The sequence below is a fragment of the Aythya ferina genome, assembly GCF_964211825.1.
Source record: "Aythya ferina genome assembly, chromosome: 2".
NCBI lineage: Eukaryota > Metazoa > Chordata > Aves > Anseriformes > Anatidae > Aythya > Aythya ferina.
In genome coordinates, this window is record NC_140297.1 from 88,219,001 (window position 1) to 88,242,065 (window position 23,065).

General features: G+C 38.8%; 1 protein-coding gene across 6 annotated transcripts in view; it reads right to left on the minus strand.

Moving 5' to 3' along the window:
* Positions 1–113: 113 nt before the first annotated feature.
* The window catches only part of GRB10 (growth factor receptor bound protein 10), a 149,673-nt gene continuing 126,721 nt past the window's right edge, over positions 114–23,065 (minus strand). For all 6 annotated transcript variants that reach the window (XM_084509345.1, XM_084509350.1, XM_084509348.1 and 3 more), the window contains 11 exons: positions 21,945–22,060; positions 19,084–19,158; positions 15,365–15,502; positions 14,633–14,743; positions 12,917–13,015; positions 9,602–9,679; positions 8,807–8,923; positions 7,851–7,917; positions 6,747–6,834; positions 4,040–4,133; positions 114–3,273 (listed from right to left, as the gene is read on the minus strand). In XM_084509345.1, the coding sequence (XP_084365471.1) occupies positions 3,127–3,273; positions 4,040–4,133; positions 6,747–6,834; positions 7,851–7,917; positions 8,807–8,923; positions 9,602–9,679; positions 12,917–13,015; positions 14,633–14,743; positions 15,365–15,502; positions 19,084–19,158; positions 21,945–22,060 (1,130 nt within the window). In that variant the 3' untranslated portion in view covers positions 114–3,126. The remainder of the gene's footprint in view (positions 3,274–4,039; positions 4,134–6,746; positions 6,835–7,850; positions 7,918–8,806; positions 8,924–9,601; positions 9,680–12,916; positions 13,016–14,632; positions 14,744–15,364; positions 15,503–19,083; positions 19,159–21,944; positions 22,061–23,065) is intronic.

Below are 23,065 nucleotides of genomic sequence, written 5' to 3' on the forward strand. Positions count from 1 at the left end.
TTTAACTCTCCTTAAAGGATGTTTAATACGGTAACTCACCCCAAATAACCCTGAATTAAGGCGAGACATGCTGTGTACAGTGATACACCCAACAGAAGACATTCATTCCAATATAAAATGAATAGCATTGTATTAACGTTTATTTCTAATTACAAGAAACAGAATATCAGTCCCTTATTTGTACAAAAATACCTGAAAGATTACAATTAGGTTCACAAGCCAAAAAGCTATTTACAGTATGAAGCAAAGCATATTGAATAAAGGTTTTGTCTCTTAAGTTAATACCTTTTGCATTCCCTGAAACTTTAAACTTTATTCCATTTTACAGTCACTAAATCTTGCATTGTGACAATATAATTTACGATAAGCAAGTCTTGCCACTGGAAAGGTGCATTGATTGGTCAAACTGTCAGGTATTTAGTGCAGAAAAGATAAGACAAAACATCTAAACTGAGGCACGTGTTTCTTCAAGATTAATTAACAAATAAAAAGTTTTTTTGTACTTTTAACACCTATCGTAACATAACTTAACTAGTAACCTCATTACCAAAATGGTTTGGCATTTTCCTTCTCAACATATTCAAGATTGCTACATGAAGTATTTATTTAGAAAATAAAATCACAGGCAAAAAGATAAAAATTCAACAGGCTCCAAAACAACCCTGAGCATCCCCTTTACATTCATGTCATTTAAATACAAAAATAAGAGTCAAATGTCCTTCAGTCCTTGGTATTCTGAGCTGGCAGCCAGCTGAATCTGTTGGAAAACTAAGGTGGCATTGACTGTTTTCCAGCAGAAAGAAGACAAAGCAGTGATCTGCTTAAGTAAGATTGTTGCCACTTTGAAGGTGGTCACTTTCTCAAAACAGCTCACTTTAGCTGGGAAAAGTACAAAATACTAAGTCAACCATCTACATACAAAAATCATGATTCATAGTCAAACTTTTATTCTCAATTTAAATAAGATGCAAGTTTTTTGTTTTTTATAAATATGAAACACTGCAAATACTATCCGCCTACTGGGAAAAATGCATGGCCGTCACTAAGCTATGTAAACAGAAAAACTTAAAACTACAGCATAAATGGTCTTATTAAACTGGTAATGTAGTCAATACAAGTATCTTTTTTCTCCTAATAGGGGCCAAATAGAAGCATGCAAAGTGAAGTCAGACTTAAGTTAGCTTAATTTCAAGGTTTTAAAATACATTGTCTAGAAAGCAGGAACACTCATTTCACTATGTACAATTAAAAAAAAAAAGGCTTCTACTAAAAACAAAATCAAGTTTCTTCATTTTTATATCTAGACATTAAATGGAAAAAAAATACTAAATGTGTTCTGTAAACTAAAATACAGTGTTTCTATACCATTGACATAGTTATAAGCTGATATGGACGACTCAGGCAGGTTATGGTTTGTCTTAAGCTATTCTCAACACTACATGAAGACCTAAAGGTGTGGAATTTTTTTCCTTCTTTACCCTTTCAGATGGCTAAGATTTCAAACCCAGTGGCAAACATCAGTAAGGATGGCAAACTAGTCTGCATAAATCATTTACCATCTCAAGAATGCTCCGTTCTGCACTATGTTCTGGAAGTTCCCAGGGCGAAGTGTTTCTCGCTATGGATAAACGCATGAAGTGTTGGAAAGTTAATCCAGTAACAGTTCCTGCACCGACCGTGTTGCTCGAAGAATATTTGCAGTTGGAGGATTAACGTGGGACTCATTTAATTTTAGTCCTGGTTTATCATCAGAAAGAATTATTGTGTAAACATTAAATAATTGATTTAAACATTAACAATAAGGTACTTCTGATGACAAACCAGCACCAGAGCAGGAGACGTGCTTGTCTGCAGTAGGTACTGGCGTGCATTAGTGTGTAGGACACGGGAATTACCAGTTACCTCGATGGATGATATTGCCAGCAGCTAGTTCACAAATGCCAGTCACAATTAAATGAGCTTCCATTCCCAGTATGTTCTTTCTCACCATGTAAACTTTCATGGCCCTACAGAAAGCAGAAGGGGTATAGTTCTCTTTGCGCCCTATCCCCCAAGAGAGCTTTGTTTCACTGTAGCTTTACAATGTGGAAAATGCTCTTTGAAACAGTCTGAAAATTCAAGGAGCTATAAAGCTAAAAACACTGTGTTTGTTTTTTTTTTTGTTTGTTTGTTTGTTTGTCATACTAAGACTACCCGCAGAAGAATCTTCTCACAAAAAATGGTGGTTTCAAATACAATTGTCATTCAGTCCTATTCTATTTAGTAACAATAAGTTTCCTCAGGAAAACAGTCAAAAGGCTGTAAAAAACAAACCACCACTTCAATAATAAAAGTTTGTGCATAGAATCTAATACAGTCTTTGCATGACTGGATGCCACTAATATGCCACCAACATACTACAGCCATAATGCTACAAGTCAACAGTTTTAAGAGTACACATATGGTGGTATGTTCTTTTAGAATTGTATCCTCATCGCTTCTTCAAAGACATCTGCAGATCATCGAACCTCAGGTCTCCAGAGAAGTTTTGAGACACAGGCAGGCGCACGCGCGCGTGCACACACATACACACACACACTTCTTGATTTTCTTCTAGATCCTTTTAGGCTGAAGCATTCCATACATCTTAGGGTGCAGATTAATACCCAACTCCTGCATGAATTTTAAAAGCCACATCAGCTCCTAATATAGGCTGCATACAATATCCGAAACAAAGTAGGAGTGCAAAAAAAGTGATCAATACAAAAAGTAAACACACTAGTCTTAATTGTCAAGATTATTCCAGGGCAAGAGTTCTTTTCAAAGGTTTCTCTTCACACTTGTTCCTGTTAAGTGGCCCAGCCAAGATAGTTTCCAGTTTTGTTTCAAATTTACTAATGGTTTTACAGACCCTCCCCCCATTTTTGGGATGCTGGGACACTCAGCAGCAACCGCTCTTAGGTGTTAGACAAACCAGAAATCTCGGTCTGTTGGCACCTGTCGAATCCATCCCTTTCAGAGTCCCAAGGTGCATAATATTTTTATTTATTTCTACCAACTTACAAATCTGCCAATTCCCCAGTGTCAACATTCTCTTACAATTACTCTTCTAGCAAATCCAGTCTTCAGTGAGAGTCAGATTTGAGGTCATAAGGCCACTCGGATGCAGTGGTGTTTGAGTTTGCAGGGCAAGACTCCTTTGTTTAGTTGATAGAATTCAACAAGCTGGATTAGATCACTGAATTTGGTGTTCCCATCATCCAGACTGAAAAATATCTGTCCATCATCCTCACACTGGGGAAATAAAACGTCCTTTTCAAGTTAGCACATGAAAAGATGCAAGCAGGGCAAAAACATGAAGAATAACAGTGTGTGATGTGAGACAAATGATGGGCACTGCACAAACAACCTAGCGCCCAGAGTTCTGCATGAAACCAGGCACATCACTAGGAAAGAACTCGTGTTAACTCAACTTGAAGTATTTTGTTTATAAAAATGAAAGCTGGTGGGCTGAGTAATTTCTAAATTGTAGAGACAGCATCATTACATAATACAAAGCTACCACAAAAATAGTCGATAGCTGTCTGCAGAATTAGCAAGCAACACAGCAGAAGAGAGTTTGTACCAATAAACAGGTCTGTATGATCTTAAACTTCTGCTGCTCTTTTTGGTCAAGATAAAATCAAATAGTTCTCAATATCTCTGTACAACATTATTTTAAGCTCAGCATTATTGGATAACATGCAAAACAAAACTTTTTAAAGTTTCTGTAAGTTATTCTAAGTTTGCCTAAGTGATATTGAGACAAATGGAGTTGTTGTTGCTGCAGTTGAGAACAAGCTATGTTGTATTACTTCTGTACCTAAGTGACTTAAACTAGTTTTCTAGGCAATTTTAAGATGGGTTTTTATTCAGACATTTGACAAATCTAAAGAAAGATAATCCTTAATGGAAACATGCCTGTTTATTACATCTGTAATTAAAAGGAGGCCTTTTCAGATATTGACAATGCTTTATGATTTGATTTTTTTTTTTAATGATTTAAAAATTATTTACTTACCGGCAAAATTTGAAAATGCTTTATTTTTTGATGATGGCACAGTGTAAGTACAAATGCCTTTGGATTGCTTTGGCTGTCCCGGAGAAGAAATAGTCTAGGAGAGAACATTTTTAAGTACACAATTAATATCACAATTCATTTTTTCATAAATAATCAAAAGTACTAAGTTATTTTGTACTATTGCCTAACCCTTCTTCAGCTGCATTAACAGGCAATTTGCTTTCCAATTTTATACCATGACTATGCAACACTAACAGAAGAAGAAAAAGTGAAAGATACATGACTATTTCTTCCCTTATGTATTTATCAAGCTTCTGGTTTTTAATACATGAGAATCTGTTGCCACTCTCCAGTATCTTGCATCAGTTTACAGAAATTTACTGTTAGCAAAATTACATTTAAGCTAAATGGCTCTACTTCCACAGAAACAGCTCGTTACTTTCTTAAAGTGACTTGTCGATTAAGTAGCATCCACACTATCATGATGGGGAAAGCAAACGGTGATTTGCCTCTAAAATAGTCACAGTATTTTTGTCTCAGCATCATTGGTAAAGTATATACTTTAGGAAGTATAGCTAGCAAAAACATACACCGTGTGACTGTCGCTTTTAAGCATACCCACAAAACTGAAGTCCTAACTCAAATAGTTAAATCCGTACTTTGGAAAGGGGGAAAAAAAAAAAAGTAGATATTTTAGGCAGTCAAAAAATGTGTCCTTCCCTTACCATTTATGAACTGAGGAAGGAAAACCTCTTTGTGCCACAGGAAACAAGAATATACCTCTGGCGTGAGGCCCAGAGTGCTAATCGCTAGCGGATTTGTGAGATGGCCAAGCATAGTAGTTGGGCAGGCCTCAAGCCCTCTTAATGGCTAACCACTAAGCCAGGAACACACTCTTCCAAGGCAGAGTTGCAAGAACGGCTTGTATTTTATGGACCCAAAAGCTTCCTCTAGGTCCTCAGAACCAATAGAGCAATGTCAATACCACAAAAATGCACCATCATAACCAGGATCACTCCAGTGCTAAGACATGGGCATGTTGTGCCACTGCTGGAGAACACGCTTGGTATTTGAACATTCCTTTTTCTTCCTAGCAAGTCGAGACCCGTGGAAAAGGACTGAAGACTCTACACACTGGGATTCATCCCAGGGAAAGAGATCTTATCTGCCCTATGGACACTGCAGCTGCTCATGCAGATATTTCTAAATTATCTTCCATCTAGCTACTGCAGATAATGCAAGGTACCATAAACTGGGGGCACAATGCAAAGCTGAGCACAACTGACCCTGCAAGTGTTTACACAACTTCCTTGGCAAGCAACAGCCTGTCTGCACAAACAAGGACTGCAAATATAGATGTACCTTCCATAACAGCTTCCAGAAGCAATCAAAAAATGGAAGCACCAGCGGCATATTTACATCACTGGACATGTTACACAATCCATCAGGAGACTTCCCTCTTCCTCCCCAGCATTCAATTTATAGCTTCCTTTGTTCAAGAACACCCATCAGGAAAACAGAGCTAAAACTTTTCTATCCCCAAAACTGTGATCCTTAGCTCAGAGCACATGGGTAATAGTGGTTCCTTCGCTGCTACTGACTGGCCTCACTACAACTGAACACTAAATGACCTTAGCCTTCCACAGTGAGTAAGCAAGCTGGCTGGAGCACAAATTTAACACTCTCATAGACATCAAAGACTGTATGAAAACCTGGAGAAAGATGGGCTACTAGATTCCTAAGACAACAAGTCAAAACAGGCCCAAGATGGTTAAGCAGTTCTGTAGCACAAGAGAACCAGCAACTCAACAAATCCGATGTGTGCCCCTTCAGCTGTGCTCTTTTGCTTTCTTTGGCCTGCTAGCTACAATCGTTCCTCAAACAAGTCCTAGTAGCTTTAGCCCAGAAACACTGGCCAAAATACAAAACAATAAAAATCCATTGCTTGATGAATGTGTACTTGCACTCTTTGTCTCATGTGTTTCCTTCTTTGCAAGCTACCAATCAAAAAGATTAGTGATGTTCCTGCCGTGGAGAGGTTTGTCTTCTGAGAAGACAACATGGAAGTTTCTACTTTAACCCTGGCAGCAGTGAAACTCATGAACTGAAGGCAACCATGTTCTTCCCATCCTACAAGTAATTAATTATTGAATGTAGTTTAAGAGATTTCCCTAGAATATCCATAACTACTTAAAAATAACTGAAAGAGGGATTCTCAGAAAATACTTATATCTCAGCTAAAGACAATTTACAGAAATGGAGCAATGGGTACTTTAATTTCTTTCCTCTAGAACATAAAAAATATTGAGAAATTGCCATTAACTGCTCTGATATATGCAAAAGAGTACAAATAGCTGATTACAAATTTGTGTGTAAATGTCTAGGTACAGCTATGCCCCCAAAATATTTCCTTAATACGTATTACAGTAGTTAATTATTTCCTAATTCTAACATTCTCACGTTCTTTAAAATTAAAAAAAAAAATGTGTTTTCTTAATATTTTATTTTCCAGATGAAGAGTTTGAACCCACTCCTACAAACACATCCTCCAGTCTTTTTGAAATCCAGGCAGGTTATAATGGGACTGCTCAAGAATCAGGATACTCATTAGTGCTCACAAACCTGTAAACCCTTAGAGCAGAAGTTGTGTTCTTGTTTCTAGTGCTTACCATTGAAATCATAAATACTAAGTAACAGGAATACCTACCCATCTACAAGCCCTTGCTGCTTAATAATCCTGTGAGATTCTTCTCTAGAGATTCTGCCATGAAACCAATGCTGCGTCCTATGAATAACTGGAGGTGAAAAGAGGGAAAAGAGAGAATGGTTAAAAACAGGAACGTGTACCAGTTTCTTCCACACAATATTTATTTAAACATTTTAAAAGTGGGTATAGTTTTGTTGCAGAATGTGAAATAGCTTTAATTGATCAATATAAAAAATGAATCAATATGAAAAAATGCACCAGCTGTTGCATATACATGTACTTGATATTCCAAGTACACAGGCATTATCTCCATGTATTTTATGATTTGCAGACGTATGATTAAGTTAATGAGAGAAATGTCTCACAACATTGCCCTTTCACAGTATCTTGACAATGTTGGGTCTAAACAACTCTTAAAATATAATGTACGAGCTAACGAGTTAGAACCAAGTCCCTTTACTGTATAAGCATGACAAGTACTTCAGCTTGTGCATTCATGGGTGGAGTTAACCTCAAATATTTTTATGTTTATCGTTTTATTATTTTTCAAATGGTATTTTTAAGTTCTATTCAACAGAACAAAAACACAGAATACCTGTGTTGCCTCTTAAGAATTCCAGGATATTAATATGCAATTTCCTATTACTTTATTAAACTTACAATGCCAGGGATGCTCACAGCTTACAGGTGTCTGTACTTTACATTACTCAATTATTATGGAAGTAATGCTACTTTGAAGACTCGTTTTTAATGTTTAAAGATTAGCAGATCACTCATTGACTTTCCTTGTCTAAAATGAAGAACTGAATTCTGTATTTCTTTAATTGGAAACATTTATGTAGTCTCACTTTTCATCAAATCTGGGTTTCAAAAGACTAAACTTTAAGAAAAGCTTAAGCGTGCCTTCAAAGGAAAATAAGTTCCTTCTAGTATGTCTATATGCATAGCCATGCTAATGACATAGAAGGTACTGATAAACGTAAAACATAGTATTTCATATCAAGGCATTAATACTACACAGCTGCACTCTGTGTTTGTTTGAAATTATCTTTTGTTTACCCATAAATGCCTCTTACACTATGCTTACAAAACAGCAGAATTTACCTGTACTCAGTGTGGAAGGATGGAGTGGACTTTGGCTACCCAAGATGTTCATTCTTGTGCTACGTTTCTATAGAGAAAATTAATTAACGTTAAATCCACGCTAAAACCTCAACAGAAGAGAATTAGTGCACATGCAATACAGATTTAATTTACAGGAAACTGGGGGCTGGGCAAGTTTAATGCAAGGATGAGAAAAAGATCTTTGAAGGGGGCTAATCTACAAGCAGCAGCTCAGTTCAGTTGGCTTAAAACATGAGCCAGATGTTAACGATGAAAGCTCAGTATCTTAAAAAAAGAAAAAGAGAAAGAAAAAGAAAAAGAAAAAGAAAGAAAAAATGACAGAAAGAAAAGAAAACTCTGACATGTTTCTGCTCAGGCAAAACACCAGGCACTCAGTAAATCAAGCAGTATTTCCCTCCCGTACATAAAGCACTAGCCAGTGCTTCAGTGATGACTCCTATTCCCTAAGAGACGAGCATGTGGGAAAACTTGTACTGCAGCTGTCTGTCCACAAGACACTATAAACAAGTTACATCAGTTTTCATTGCAAGAGGTCCTGCCTCTTGTATATTCTGCAATTAAACTTACTGGGAGCAAGCCATTAGTCAGAGCCCCAGCCTCTTCCATGTGGGGAAGCATTTAATTTGACATATTCCTCCTCAGAGACTGGTTTTGCAAACTGGCAGTAAAGTTCTGGTGGGTCTGCTTTCCCCCTCAACTTTCCTCTGGACACTAGGGGGACAGAGAAGCAGTGGTAGAAGGTTGTTGTGAATGTGACAGTTTTGCTAAAGATGGATATTGACTTTCAGATCTGCATGCTTGCAGTGTGATTGTTTCAGGTCGGAGCTAAGCTATACTGTGACCAGCACTGCACTAGTATCATAGCACACTCTGTGTTTTGGCTCTCAACAGACACTTACTGATTACAAAAATAGAAAAGAAGAGAAGATAGCTACCCTCCAAGCATGTCCTTCTTCCAAGGCAGCACTCTGTGCTTCAGCAGGATTTTCAATAACTCTTCCTATTTGCCCCGAAAAATCCATTGCTACTAGTGAGTTTTCAGATACACTTCTCTGAAAAGGAATTTTCACTTGTTTCAAAAAACAGGGAAAGAAAAAACCAACTTGAGAGAGTTTCATTTCAAAATGTTTCGGTTTCAGAAGACTTTCCAAAGCTATCCTTTCACAGCATGGAAAACAGCTATTCTTTTTTTTTTTTTTTTCCTTTTTTTTTTTTTTTCTTCTTCCTTGAAAAACATTCACAGACACAGAAATACACGGCTTTTCCTTTTAGGCAGGGGAGGGAGAGGATCCAAAGTCTGAGAATAAAGTTGCCCACTTGCCCTATTACTATACTCCAGTCATTTTCAGGGCCAGTTGGGATCCAAATATAGCATCTTCAATTTTAGATAGCTAACAGTCAGCTTTTGGCCCAACACATTTCATGAGATTTAAGAGCGAGTTTTGCCAGACCTAAGCTGGCTTCTGCAGGGACAGCCAGATGTCTCTGTGCTGTACATCTCAAAGTGCCTGGCATATCCAAGATTTTTCAATCATGTGGATAATGTAAGCCTAAGATAAGTGGAGAGCCAGATACATAAACTGTACTTAGACAGAACGTGAACTTTACATTGATTTGCTACATAATGCTCAATTTACATTTCTTAGTGTAAAATTTTCCACTTTTAAAATGCAAAAGCAAACGCACCTTTTCAAACAGTATACATTAATGAAGCAAAGTTCATTACTTACTACTGGAGTGGCAAAGTGTGGAAGCATGGCTTTTCTCTGCTGGGGAATTCTGTAATTCTGATAGAGTAGCATTCCATACTGCCAACAGAAATGCAAATAAACTGTTATTCAAAGGTACACCCTAGGTAAAAAATCTGTAGTGATTCCATAACACCACTTACATCGGAGCAAGATGCTCTCGGTTTATTTTCATGATCTGAAGCTGTCCCAAAGCAATTTGCATTGAGTCATGGTGATTGGCAGGTGGCAATAGAGCAGTAAACATGCACAAAAACTTTATTTAGAAGACAGCACTTTTACAAGCCTGAGCAAAATACACAGCTCATTTCTGGCACTCTCAACTGTCAACATGTAATCCTTACACAATACAAGCTTTTACTCAAGGTACAAATAAAGAGACTAACTCCTCTTCTTTTAACCCTCTAATAATGTGAACTTTAAAAAATCTGCATTAGAAGATACGAGATAATACAAAGATGAAGTCAGTTTTCATAATGATATAAGATAGGAAGCTTTCTAATTCACTATCTGTTTTAATACATTTGAACACTTTTGATATTTTTCCCATCCTTATACAGTGAACAAATTAACAGTCATGTTCCTCCTTAAGCAAGATGAATTTTAGAAACACCAGTAGCTAAGATGGTAGGAAAACACCTACTGAATGCCTTCCCAAGAGGCACAGTGCTGAAGTGTATCAACACTGCTCTTACCAAATGCCCTAAGTGAAGTAGCATACCCAATATTGTAAACAAGGTAATAGCAAATGACTATGGAAACGTAAACCTGTAGGTAAATAAAAAGGAGGGTCATGGCCACAGCCTTGAGGCACAGCCTTAATTTTTCCCTGACTACACACCTTTAATCATCTTTCAGTGCTCCTTAAAAACAAAACCTTTTATTTTCCTACTGTTAAGTGCCTGAGGGTGCCACTTAGATGCCAGCATACAGGAACGTACTGCCATACAGCGCTGTGTTTGCCACAGGTAGCACTGCAAAGAAAGATTTCTCTGAAAGATGCATGTCTGCCTGTCCAGAATGAATAACTAACTCTGTACACTGGGGAGCTTCTTCCTTGCCATTCAGGATCATTAGTGCCTTGACTAGTGAATGCTTATCTGTGTAACTAAAGTCATCATTTCTTTAGAGCATCGACATCTTCAAGGCACAAGTCACTACAATTAGCCAATCCTCTGTATGACCAGTTTCCCCACAATACAAAATTACGTGTAAATCAGAAAAAAAGACAGCTGTGAAGACGCATTTGGAAGTGACTGGAGAATACAATTCTTACCATATTGTTACAGTATATTAAATTTGAGCCAAGACAAGTCAATACACCAAAGATCCAGACGTATCAACTGGAAGTATCAAGGCCAACAGAAGTATCAACTTTGCAGAAATCAAATATGCATTTTGTAACTGACACTGTTTCTTGCATCCTGGCCTATACCTGAAATACCTATGGCCAGTGCACATCCTTTGTAACAACTTAAAAATAGGAATTTATGTACTGCAATTTATAAAGAATCTCTTACAATTAAACGAGGCACTATTTGGAGATCATTCAAAGAGATTTGCACTGGTTCGGAAGATGACCACTCAAGGTAAATGGAGAAAAGGCAGCAGACCTAAAAGTTGTGCTTTCATACCTGCCGGCCTACAAGTCTAACTTGTTTTCCCTGTATTTACACAGTTTTGCATGATAGCCTACCCAAGGAGAGGAACGGGTAATTGTAACAACGATTTGTCACATCTTGTGCCTGGACTAACAAGACCAAGTTTTGAAAGGTGCATGGGTGGGGGATTCAAGATGTTCATGCAACACTGGCAGTCTCTGGAGCTCTTCCTAGTCCGTGCCACACCTGGAGCAGGAAGCGACAAAACTTTGCACTTGTTTTGAGGCACCTGCTCCCCTCAGTGCCCAGGTCACAGTGTGGGAGCACACCTTCAGCAAGGGGTCCTGCAACACTGGTGGGAGGGAGGGCATTGTGCTGGAGAGCTCAGGAGTGGAGCACAGCACAGCGACTGCTGATGCGGCCTGCTGCTTAGGCAGGAAAGGCCACTGCAGTCATTTGGGAGAGACAGACCAAGCAGACGGAGCCCACGCTGGCCTCAAGACACATCCAGACGTAACCTCAAAGCTGCGCCCCCATCCCAGTGGCTTGCTGGCAGTGCTCATGATGACACATCCCATCTTGGGCACAGCCTGGCACACGGCAGTCCCCAGCAGGACACGGTGTCCTAGCAGGGCCACATCCTGGCCTCATCCCTGCCACAGTGCCTGGGGCTGGCCCTGCTCCCTGACATACAGCAAAGGGATTTTTTGGCCGGCCCTTTCCAAGGGTCTGGAATTATGAGTTTACTATAGAGAGAGCCAAAGCTGGCTGAGCTCAAGGTTTTCATTCCTATTTTGGTGGATGTGTATCTAGTACTGGGTACTGCAGTACCAGTTCGTACACGCCTGTATTTTCTTATTATATTTTCTGCGTTAGACTGACACGTAATAGTGGAGAGCAGGATAACTGCATGGAAGAGAAGTGAGATTTTAATGGGTAACACATGAGAGAGCATGTGCCTGTATTTCATTTATTGTATTTTTTTGTATTCCCTTTAATATGAGGGAGGATTAAAAAAGGTATGAAGAAGGAGGTGATAGTAGTTTTCAAAGCAGCATCTTCAGGGATAGACTAAAAAAAGAAAAAAGAAAAAAAAAAGCCTTCTGTATATTTCCCTACAAAGATCAGGAAGTTTGCTGCTTCAAAGAACACAAAATAATCAACTTTCTCCTCAGTTCTTCCTATTCTGATTTTGTTTCAAAAATCTTGTGAAGCATCCTTCCATGTTATCAAGAAATTTCATTCTTTGCTCTCGGATATGAATAACTTTCACCCAGAGACAGCATGGCTTATTTTTGTTATTTGTTTTGAACTTGGTTTTGAAACTTCAGAAAACTGAAAAAAATGCAGATGCTGTCGATAGCACTCTGCTCTAGCTGAGATGGTCTCTTGCCATTACCAAAATGTTTTCTTTATGATACTTGCAAATACCTTGTTAAGCAATTTTGTCAGTTCATTCACATATCATAAATTTGACTCAAAACCTGAAAGTATACTTAATTCACATGTGCAAGGGATTCATCTCAGTGCTGTGCTTGAAAGCTCTGGAGGGACAGATCTATCTGGCGTTTTGCTCTTGTCCCTGTTGTTTTAGAGGCAGATAATGCTTAAGAACATATAGGTATTTTCTGACAAACAAAATGACAACTGCAACTTAACTACAGGTGTAGTTCTATTCATACAAGAAATTTGATACCTTGAGGAGTCGAAAGGCAGTCATCCAGCACGTCCTGCTTTGCTCATCTTCAGCACACAACAACCTCAGTTCCTTTGTTTCATTTCTCACTCTGTTGGGCTATAAAGCATTAGAAGGAATTCAGCTACATTCAGTAGAAAACCAAAACCAATGAAATTTTCCTGTACTGTAAAAGCAGCTACAGTATTCATCTAAGAACTGGTCAGAGAAAGCTCGTATCACCCTGAATTGAAGCTCAAAGGAAGCTGAACATGTTTTGAAAGAAATCACTTTCTCTGATTGATCCAGTAAGATAAACTTCAGTGCCCTAAAATACTCTTGAATGCTTGCAGTTTGTAGGAACAAGGCAGTCAGGCCATTTCAGAACCAGAACCAAGGCATGTACATTTTCTTCTTTAAACTGTGAGAACTTTTATTAGCCCCAGTTGCAAGCTGGAGACCAAAAGCTTCAGTAACTGATCCTAAGCTGCACTGAAGCCTCACAGAATCAGATCTCTCCCTTCCATACCCTCATTTTGTTTTACCATTTTATCATTTTCCCCTAAAGTCATCGCCCTCTCTGGAAAATCTCCTGCAGTTTCAAGTTTTTTCTGCTGTTCATGTTGAGATTTTTACATAGTTCCCCAGCACTGCTGACCATACATGAGTGGCCAATATCTGTAGGGAAGACAATTGCCTTTGTCCAGAACAGCCAAGAAATGCCTACATTGCCATGATGCCGTACTGCAGAGAGAATGACTGGACTTCCCACTGAGTGCTTTCTCAGATGTCTGCTTCCATCAGTTCAAGATCTGTGCTGCAGCCAGTCTCTACTGTGAGACAAACCCATATTGTCTAGCTCTGAAGCAGCTGCTAGGAAGGTGGCTACTTCATTTCTTCATAACACCAGCTCATGGCCTTATTTGCTTGTCAGAAAGAGAGATGGAGATTTGAAGTAATTATTTATTTATTTATTTATTTTTTTACTGGCACATCAGTGATAGTACGTAAAAGGAACAGCTATGGATGCAATCTAATCAGGAAAAAGATAGCTTACTCTGCCACACCTTACTCTTCTTCCTCTATGGGAATAAGCTGTGTGAGTATATGCGCATACTAGGGAAAGAGTACCTGTAAGGGAGGCAGTACTGATAATAAGCCTAATGCTAAAATTCCAGACTTCTACCTGATCTGATTGTTCTTGCAAAAAAATACAATCCTATCCATCAGCACAATGGTTCTTTAAATCCTCAAAGACAACTGCTTATTCTTATTTCCATTTTCCATGACAATCCTCTATTTTAAAGAAGAAGACTGCAAACCTCTGGCCTATAGTAATGGTACAATTACACCCGATCAGATCTTGATCCTTGTTGCTATATAGTTTTGGTGCTCACTGGCCACAGAAACTTTGCTGTTCAGTCAGAGTACTAGGAAAAAAAGATTTCATCTGTGAGGTGAACCAAGGCCATCTGACAGGCACACCATGCTTCTGCTCTGAGCTGATCCTGCTCAGAAACTTCCCAATCCAAAGAAGCACCAGACAATGTGCTAAAAGTGTCACATAAAATGATGGCAAGATTCACAGGACATGCCTGCCAAACGAAAGACTTTAAAGATCAGGTCTTCCTGACAGAAATACTTGCAGAGTTTTACACACAAATCCCATTGAGCTGGGCTGGGTCTGAGCTACCAACACCATCCTGCACTCTGGAAGAACTTCACAAGAAGATTTACCTTTATACAAAATCCATACTCTGCAGGTGCATTGTACAACTTCTTGCCTGCTATCAACGAGAAGATATTGCTGTCTTCTAGGTCAGCCAACAACTGCAAATGTCTTGGCTCCTGCGGAAGTAACGGGATACAGTACGTGTAAGAATAAGCTGCTGGAACACCTTGCTGCAAGCTTTGCAGTCTCTAAAGACCAACATCCAACAGAGGGCAGTGTATGAACGCTCTGCTCCTCTCAGACAGCCTGAAGTGGACATTGCACATTGCCTCTCAAGTATCAGCCTCCTATCCGAAGGCGTTTTATACGGGAAGCTGACAAAATACTTATTCAAACACATTGAATTGGAAATGGCATAACCTATTTCATTGCTTCTGGGAAATATGAAAATTAGATAATGCAAAACGTTGTTTAAAGTATCATTTAAAATAAATTCATGAACAACATGTTTAGAGAGTATGATTTCTCTTGCTAACCTTGTTAAGGTGACTTCAGCAACGACAGTTCTGCTGTCTGGCTAGTATGATTTTATTATATAACAATATTACAAAGCTATTGTCATGCACTGAGAGCCCAGGACTTGTTTTCATTCGATCATGGCTTGCTTATCCTTCCCTATGCAATAAAAAGGGGGAACACTTTGTGCAGGTATTTAAAAGAAAGAAAAAAAAAATACACTGTAAAAGAAGAGAATCCTTTCTCATGCTAGTAATGTGCAACTTCTTTTTTAATCTTACCTTTGAAGTTCCTTTTGTAGAGCAATAAAGTCCTGATCTCCTCAAACACACATACAATTTCTTCCATGATTTCCTACCCAGCTCTTTCACATGCAAGAAACCTTGTATTTCAGGGCAGCTACTGGAGTTTAAAAAGTTCTGTTGGAGAGGAAAATGTAAGTGATGATTGTGTCCTACACATTTATCATAAAATTGGCACTGTATTTGCAGAAAAGAGAAGCAAATGGCAAGTCATTTCACAGACTTTGGCCACGGTTTCACATTATGCTTAAAATGACCTATGTGTTTAAACTGATTTACAACCACAATGGATATTCCTTCTCCTCCCCTCACATCTGTCTGGCTAACTCTTCCTGTCACCTCCCTGGTGTCACAACTAGCAATTTTAGTGACGCAAAGCCAGCTGAGCTACTGTTCAAACTGTCCCCAACCCAAGTAGACTTGTCCTGACAGATAAATGAAGTATACCAAGACATCCAGCCTCTGCTCACTTTTGAGGGGAGGTAATTCAACTGCACAGCCAGGAGCACAGGACAGCAGCCCTTCAGTGGCAGCTGCAGGCAGGTTGGTTTGAATACAGACACGAAACAGGAGCCTTAAATAAGGTGTTTCTCAGGCAGAATTCCTCTATTTATTCCAGTGTACATCTCTCTAGTGCTGTAAAAACAATCAGTTCAAGTTTATGCACTGACATTTTCCTGTTTTCTGTGTGGATACTTACATCTCCAAAAGGCTAACCATTTATCTGTATCCCCATTCTACTTGTATTTGGCCCACAGGGACACAAAGTAAGCTTATTAATTCTTTGAAGAAAACAATGCCTCGCCACAACAATTCTGCCAACTAGTCTAAATTGGAAGCATTGGCCAAAATCTGCAACTTTATCCAGAAGTTTTAGAATGGGAACAGCCTACTGCAGGATTTCCCACACCAAAGTCCTGTACAGTACACATGCACCTGCCCCAGGACAAGATGTAAGACAGACAAAAGAGTATTTAACTCAAACGGAAACTTGGAGCAGTAAAATAAATGTCAGCAATTAGACTACGCTTCCAGATCCAGAAGTATGTAAGTTAAGTTCTTGACATAATTAGAGAGATCACATATGGAATCATTTGATTTGCAATACGTCAAAGGAAGGAAGTAATAACTATGGTTAGCCAGCTGATGGATTGTTCCCTTGCTGCAGTGGGCTAGATTTTTAAATGACAGAGGGCTTAGTAAATAGGTTAAATACCAAAATCTTAATAAATTCAAATAACAGGAAGAAAAATCCATAAGCGTAGTTGGCCTATATGCCTCTGAAATTTTTGGAAATTGTATTACTCGGTGGACAATGCTAAAATAAAACAAAACCAAAAAACAATGCACTTTCTCAGAGTTCTTAGCTGCATTAAAACGTAACTGTTTTCCATTCTTCCCCCAACATCTTACCTAACGGTTCGGAAGAGAATAGTCACTTTTCCTGCTATTTGTACTACAAACCTACTTCTTAACTGTGAAAGGAAGAGACAAAGGGAGAAAATATTCTCTCCAGAGAGACAGATAAACTATACTCCAGCTAGTTGAACCAACAGTAAACTAAGATGCATGCTTTTTGCATATCTGAGCAAGACTGACACTAGAGAAAACAGACACCACCATCATTAATGCTGTTGTTAAGACTAGAAGTAATAGCTTTTAATGCAGTACATATTTGACATGATGTTTAATGTCCTTTCCTATTTCCTGTGTAATTAAAAAAACAGTGCACTCACTCCATGTCTGAGGTAGCCTCAGATGCAACATGCTTAATGATGACTAGACTGCAGGAAGTTTACCTTCAACAAATTACAACTGTCACTGAAATTATGACAAAATAGTTGTATGGTTTTTAAAAAGAAAAGGGTACTTAATATAAATGCGTTAAGTAAGATTGATATTTACAGTTATACAGTAAACGAAAGAGAATGTATCCATCCTCTTTGCCCAGCTCTCTCGCACTGTTAACCTCCATGAGTCACGCTTTTTCAGGACGGTACCTAACTGAACCTTCCCAGAAGCAAACTCTTATATTTCACAATGCTGTATGGTTTTCCTTTCACTACTGACTAACTTGCACTATGTTCCACATTTTTTCCTCTTCAGAAACGTCTTACTCTTTTATGGAGTCACACTTCTTGTGTAACAAGCAAACTTGAATCTCCACTTATACTGCTGGACAAAGGGTCCAAGGGACCTCTAGTCCTACCAGGCTGTGGAAATGTCTGTTCGTACCACTTTGGGTTCCTGATTACCACCAGATTTTAGATAAAGCAATGGAAAGAGTGCTTGCCCATCCCAAGTGCTTTCTCTCTGTCTGGCCCACTTCCCTGCAGATCATCCAGACCGAGTAAGTAGGCCATGAAGTACTTGCGTGGCAGTATGAGGGAGAGGTTCCTGCTCTATAAGTATTTAACGTGCCATGAAAAGCAGGGTCCCAATTAGGGAAGTACGAGTGCAAAGTTGACCAAGGGCATTTAACTTCGTTGCATGTGACTTTCATTTTTAATTCCAGGAACTGGTTCGATTTTTGTTTCCCAAACGAAAGCGCACGCAAACAGTTTAAACTCTTTTTGGTGAACCTGGAGCCAGTGTTTAATAGATTCTGAAGTGGTTACAGGTCAAAATGAATGCATTAGTTCAAAAGACAGTAGAAACTTGTTTTACTTAAAGAGATAGTCAATGAGTATTTGCAAATATGCAGAATGATAGAAATCAGGCTAAAATCTGTTATTTGTATTTGTACTTTCTTTTTATGTTTGTGCTTTCTGCTTTATGATTTTCCTGCGTTATTCATAGTACTGTCTTCCAGGTATCACTCTATTATACTCTTAATACAGCCCTTAACAATGTGTTTTAATTTGGCCTCAACACATCTGTGAGCTGAGCAAATGACTAAGGTGAAAAAGATTTAGATGACGGGTTTTAGATTGGCATGCTTAAATTTAAGGTTTAAGTGGATGAGACACTGGCCAGGGAGGCAACCCTGCAGCACCATCCTTAGAGGTCAGCCGACTGCACCACAGCTCCTTCATGAGCAAGCATGGAACTGTGCAGTAGCATCAAAACGTCAGTATTAACTCAGGGACGTGCCACTGCCACACAGATTACACAACTCTACCAACATACATACATAAGGTACACACACCTGCAATTTAACCTGGGGAGCTTCAAGCATTTACTCAGGAAACAAATGATACATCTAGATTTCTGTAACTACCTGCACTTACTTCATTTACTTCAAAAAAATACCTGGCATGTCAGACTTGTGTCTGAAGTACAAACTAGGACCTCTACCTGAACTAATGAAAGAAATCAGCAAGGGGATGGCAGCCACTAGCACAAAAACACTAGAGAAGGTGAGAAAGAAAGTTCTTTTGTGTCTTTAAGTGGACAGGACAGCATTACACAGAGGTGGCTGCCACTGGCTTCCTGTAGAGTGGTTACCTGAAAAAGCTGGGTAATAACGGAACAAATACTTATGAATATAGCTATGAACACTTCCTGTTTGTAACTTACACCTCAGTGCCCCTGGGTTAGACCTCTGTCAGATATTTTCATCGTTAGTAACATATGCTAACTAACTACGTTGGTCTTTCTCCAATCAGCTATTTCCAGACCACTGAATTCTCCCTTCCTTCCCCTCAACCTCCCCCCTCTGGTTCCAAAACCTTGTGCATATAGATAACTTACAGTACCTGCAAAAGTTGTGACTGGGGAATACTGCCATTTGTTTGCTGGCACCAGGCAACCATTTGCTCAGGAAAGAAATTCTAGAGACAAAAAGAAAAGACAAGTTGAAGTCATGCTATATATTGAACACTTTTATATAGAATCAGTGGAATTTTCTTCCAGTCAATTTTGTGAAATTATCATTCTTAAATCAATTTGGAGATCCCCTTTTAAAGAAAATAATGCTAGAGCTTTCAGGTGAAATTCTTCCTTTCCTTTCCTTCTGCTCAACAAAAGCCATAAACCACGAGGCAGAATTTGGATTTTTAAGTATCAGGTACACAGTATTTCATAAGTGCATTTTCTCAATGCTTCCTCTTCTCCTAAGGGCTTTTTTTTGATCTCTAACAGCCTTTACTTTCCAGGGAAGGAAAAGAAGAATGATCCTGCAGGTTGGGCGCTCAATGACTCCTTGCTTATTGCACATTCTGCCACCAAATTTCTTGGTTTCCCTCCCCCTCCAGGAAGGCTGTTTGGTGAACAAACTCTTGGTAACGCCACTTGCCATGTGGAAGATGCAGAGCAGGAGAAATAATGAGGTTTCTGTACATCACAGAGGGGTAAACAGGATGAAAAAGCATTAAAAGGAATCCCAGGTGGGGATGCCGCAGGATCTCCAGCAATCACTTTTACCTTTGATTGTACTCTCCTTTTATCCAAAATACAGTTCTTCAGTGCTGCATCTGCCTGAACCTCAAACCTGCTCAGTTCCATCGGAACGCTCCCCATGAATTGCCATTCATGGCCTTTAATTATGGGAAAGAGCTCATGTGTGACTGTTGATGCTTTCACTTGGTTGTTCAACAGTCATTTATACTCAGGACTTCAAACCCTTCAATCTGTCCTTTGCAAAATCTACTCCTGTATGTTGTTATTTCAGGGCAACATAACAGAGCCTGGTATTTTTTCTTGTAATGATCAGTCAGCTACATGTTATAGGAAATGAAATACTAAAAACTTTAAAAGGACATGTGCAATAATTACGCCAGAACACTCTGTGTTGCATTCCCTGCTTCAGATGCTAGATTTGAATAATCTCAAAGCAGACATCTACCTCCTTCTCTCCCATCCTGCCATCACAGAAGAAAATACTGCCTAACACAGAAACAAGGTGCTTCTGAAGAGCTTTTATATTTCAGGCGCTCTATACAGTATCTCATTCATGCTGAATCTTTACATCGCGAAGGTCAGACAGCTGTCTGCTAAACAGATGACTTGACTTCAGTTTTTTTTCCTCCAGTTCTCCTTTTCATTTACCATGTTTAAAAACGCCTATGTAATTCAATATACTGAATTTACTATAGACAACAATTACATTAAATCATTCCTGAGGCATTTAAACATTATCTGAAGCATAAAGACATGCAGAAATGCCTGGCATAAAATAATGACTGACTGTAACAAGATGAATCACAACAAAAATTATTATAGATTAGAACACTCACCACTCTTCGGGCAATATACATTTCAGTCTTTAAGGCATAAAGAGAAGGGCTGAAGAGGAATCACCCTTCTGCCAGGTAGGTTGCACAATGAATTATGAAAGCTAACATTTACAAGCTTCTTTGAGTAGAAACAGTGCCATATGGCAATAACTACTGCAAAAGATAGGAAGCATTTGCATTCTTAAACCCAAAGAATGATTTATTCCCTGACTGCAAGAGCCTGGGACTGAATGCTAAGCATTCTGGGTTTTACTCCCATACTCAGTTATCAATTGAAGCATACCACATTAAACTGATGTGCTAGATGTTATGATACCAAAAATTCTGTAAAGCTGTCAGATGTTCATAGGTTATCACATGGGAAGCTCAAGAGAAGTGCACAATTACAAGCACTCTGTGTACACAAATGTTTCAAGCAGTAAGGCAAGGCATAGGTTCTGAAACAAGCACTAGCAGATGACAAACGTGCTGGGAAGAACACATGCGAGGATGCAGGCTCTGTGCCTTAGTGTCCATGAGGAAAGGAATTAATTTCTCATCTGTGCCAATATCAGCAATGAGTTTTCATGTAACCTCAGGTATCTTTTTCATTCCGGCACCAGAAATGCCAGAGTGACCCAAAATCTGTTCTAACCTAGTTCACTGGATTGTCGCCCCTTCTACTGTCTCGATGGGTTGCACCAACTGACATAGGTTTACATCACTAACTAGCCTGTTCCCACTTAATTGTTTGGATGAAATCTGAAAAATAATCCCCAAATAAGCAACTACACTGGAACCACTACAACATTCTAACCAGTGTTAAGTACAGTTATGATATATAGTACCACTTTTCAAACATGGATAGACACGAGAGGGTGAGTTACTATGATCAGTAAAGAAGACAGAACACACTAGTAAAGCACAGCCATATGGAAGACAATGTTCAACATGCATAATGACAAACTGGAAATTCCTTGTATGTAACAAGTGCTTCAGGGGTTACACAGAGGCGTTTCCTTTAGTACTACCCCAAGAAATTAAAAGGTTTGGATACTGTATACTATTTGATCAATTTGCATCAAATCAAGTAGCTTTGAAGATAATGAGAAAATTGCACTTCTGCTTGGTTACTTGAAGCAATAAAGATTTGTCTGTATTGGTCACTCTCCAACACAGCAATGGCCATTTTGAAACAACTATATTTGGTAACTCGAAAACACTTGAGGTTTTTAGGCTGGGAACAGAGTCCAAAGAATTTAAACATTGGTTAAAAATTCTTTGGAAAGAATTCTGTTTGTTTTTGTTTTTCTTTATAGATCTTTTAAGACCTAACAGTGCCCAGCACTGTTACTGCAATCCATCCCTCTCTGTGGTGTAAACAGCTAAGTAATAAGACTCACCATGGGATTTTTGAAAAATTCGTATTTTGCGTAATTCTTCCTGAACAAAAATTTACTTTCACTTCCCATTGTGGACTCGACTTGAACTATGAGCTCATGATCTTCCAAGCACCTCTCTGTGGAGAAAGAACATAATGTTAACACATGGTCAACCAGCAGAAGAAGCAAGACCAGCTTCCAAAGAGTACGAGTAAAACAATTCAGTGCAATTCCGCTACCTTTTATGAAGTTAACAAAACATTTTATAGCTTTCAAAACATACTGTCATAAGGTGTTTAAAAGAACTAGAGCTTAAGCATTACAAAGTTTAATGTTACATGGCAGTGTTCATTAAAGTTCTCCTGCATCAGGGCTACGTATGTATGGACTTCTGAGGAAGGGAAGAACAAGATTTTTTGCGCGCCTCACTGCCGGGCAGTAGCTTAAATCATATGCGCTAATCTCTTCCTCGGTATTTGCTGTATCTTGTGGAACTGGAAAGATTTTAGGGGACAAGAAGTTGTGGAAAGGCCACTGTTAGGTCTTGAGCTAGCATGGAAATACAGTGTCCTATTTGACCACACTCTATAAAAATAGTTCATTTCAAGGTGAACTTCAGGCCTTTATTGTAGAAGCTAGACAATGGGGTTTATTATGAAAGAGGTCACAGGATCTACTTTACAGGAATACTGACAGAGACAAATGTTTTGTACACATGACAGGGCAATTTTCTGCTCTAGATTTGGTTACAAGGTAACTCCCCATAACCACTACTTCTTTGGTCAAAAGAATGACACATCAAAGCATGAACAGATAGCTTAACAAATCCAATTCACTGAAGGCAGTTACTCAAAAGAAGGCAACTAGCCTAAGTGTACACTGCTTAATGAAATCATTAGCTTGGCAAATCTTCAAAAGTTTCTAAGAAAATATGTAGGTATTTTTCAGAAGTCTAATAGTCAGAACTTTCATCTCATTTATAATAGGGAATTAAAAATGAGGTCAAACAAAAAATAACTTTCACAAAGCCCTATCCAAACCCCATGCAACTTGCTGGCCAAAGAAGTTCGGATAGTCCCTGCCCTGCTTCCCATTCCTGAGGAATCCTTGCATTTGCATGATATGAAATGCCAGGCTGCCAC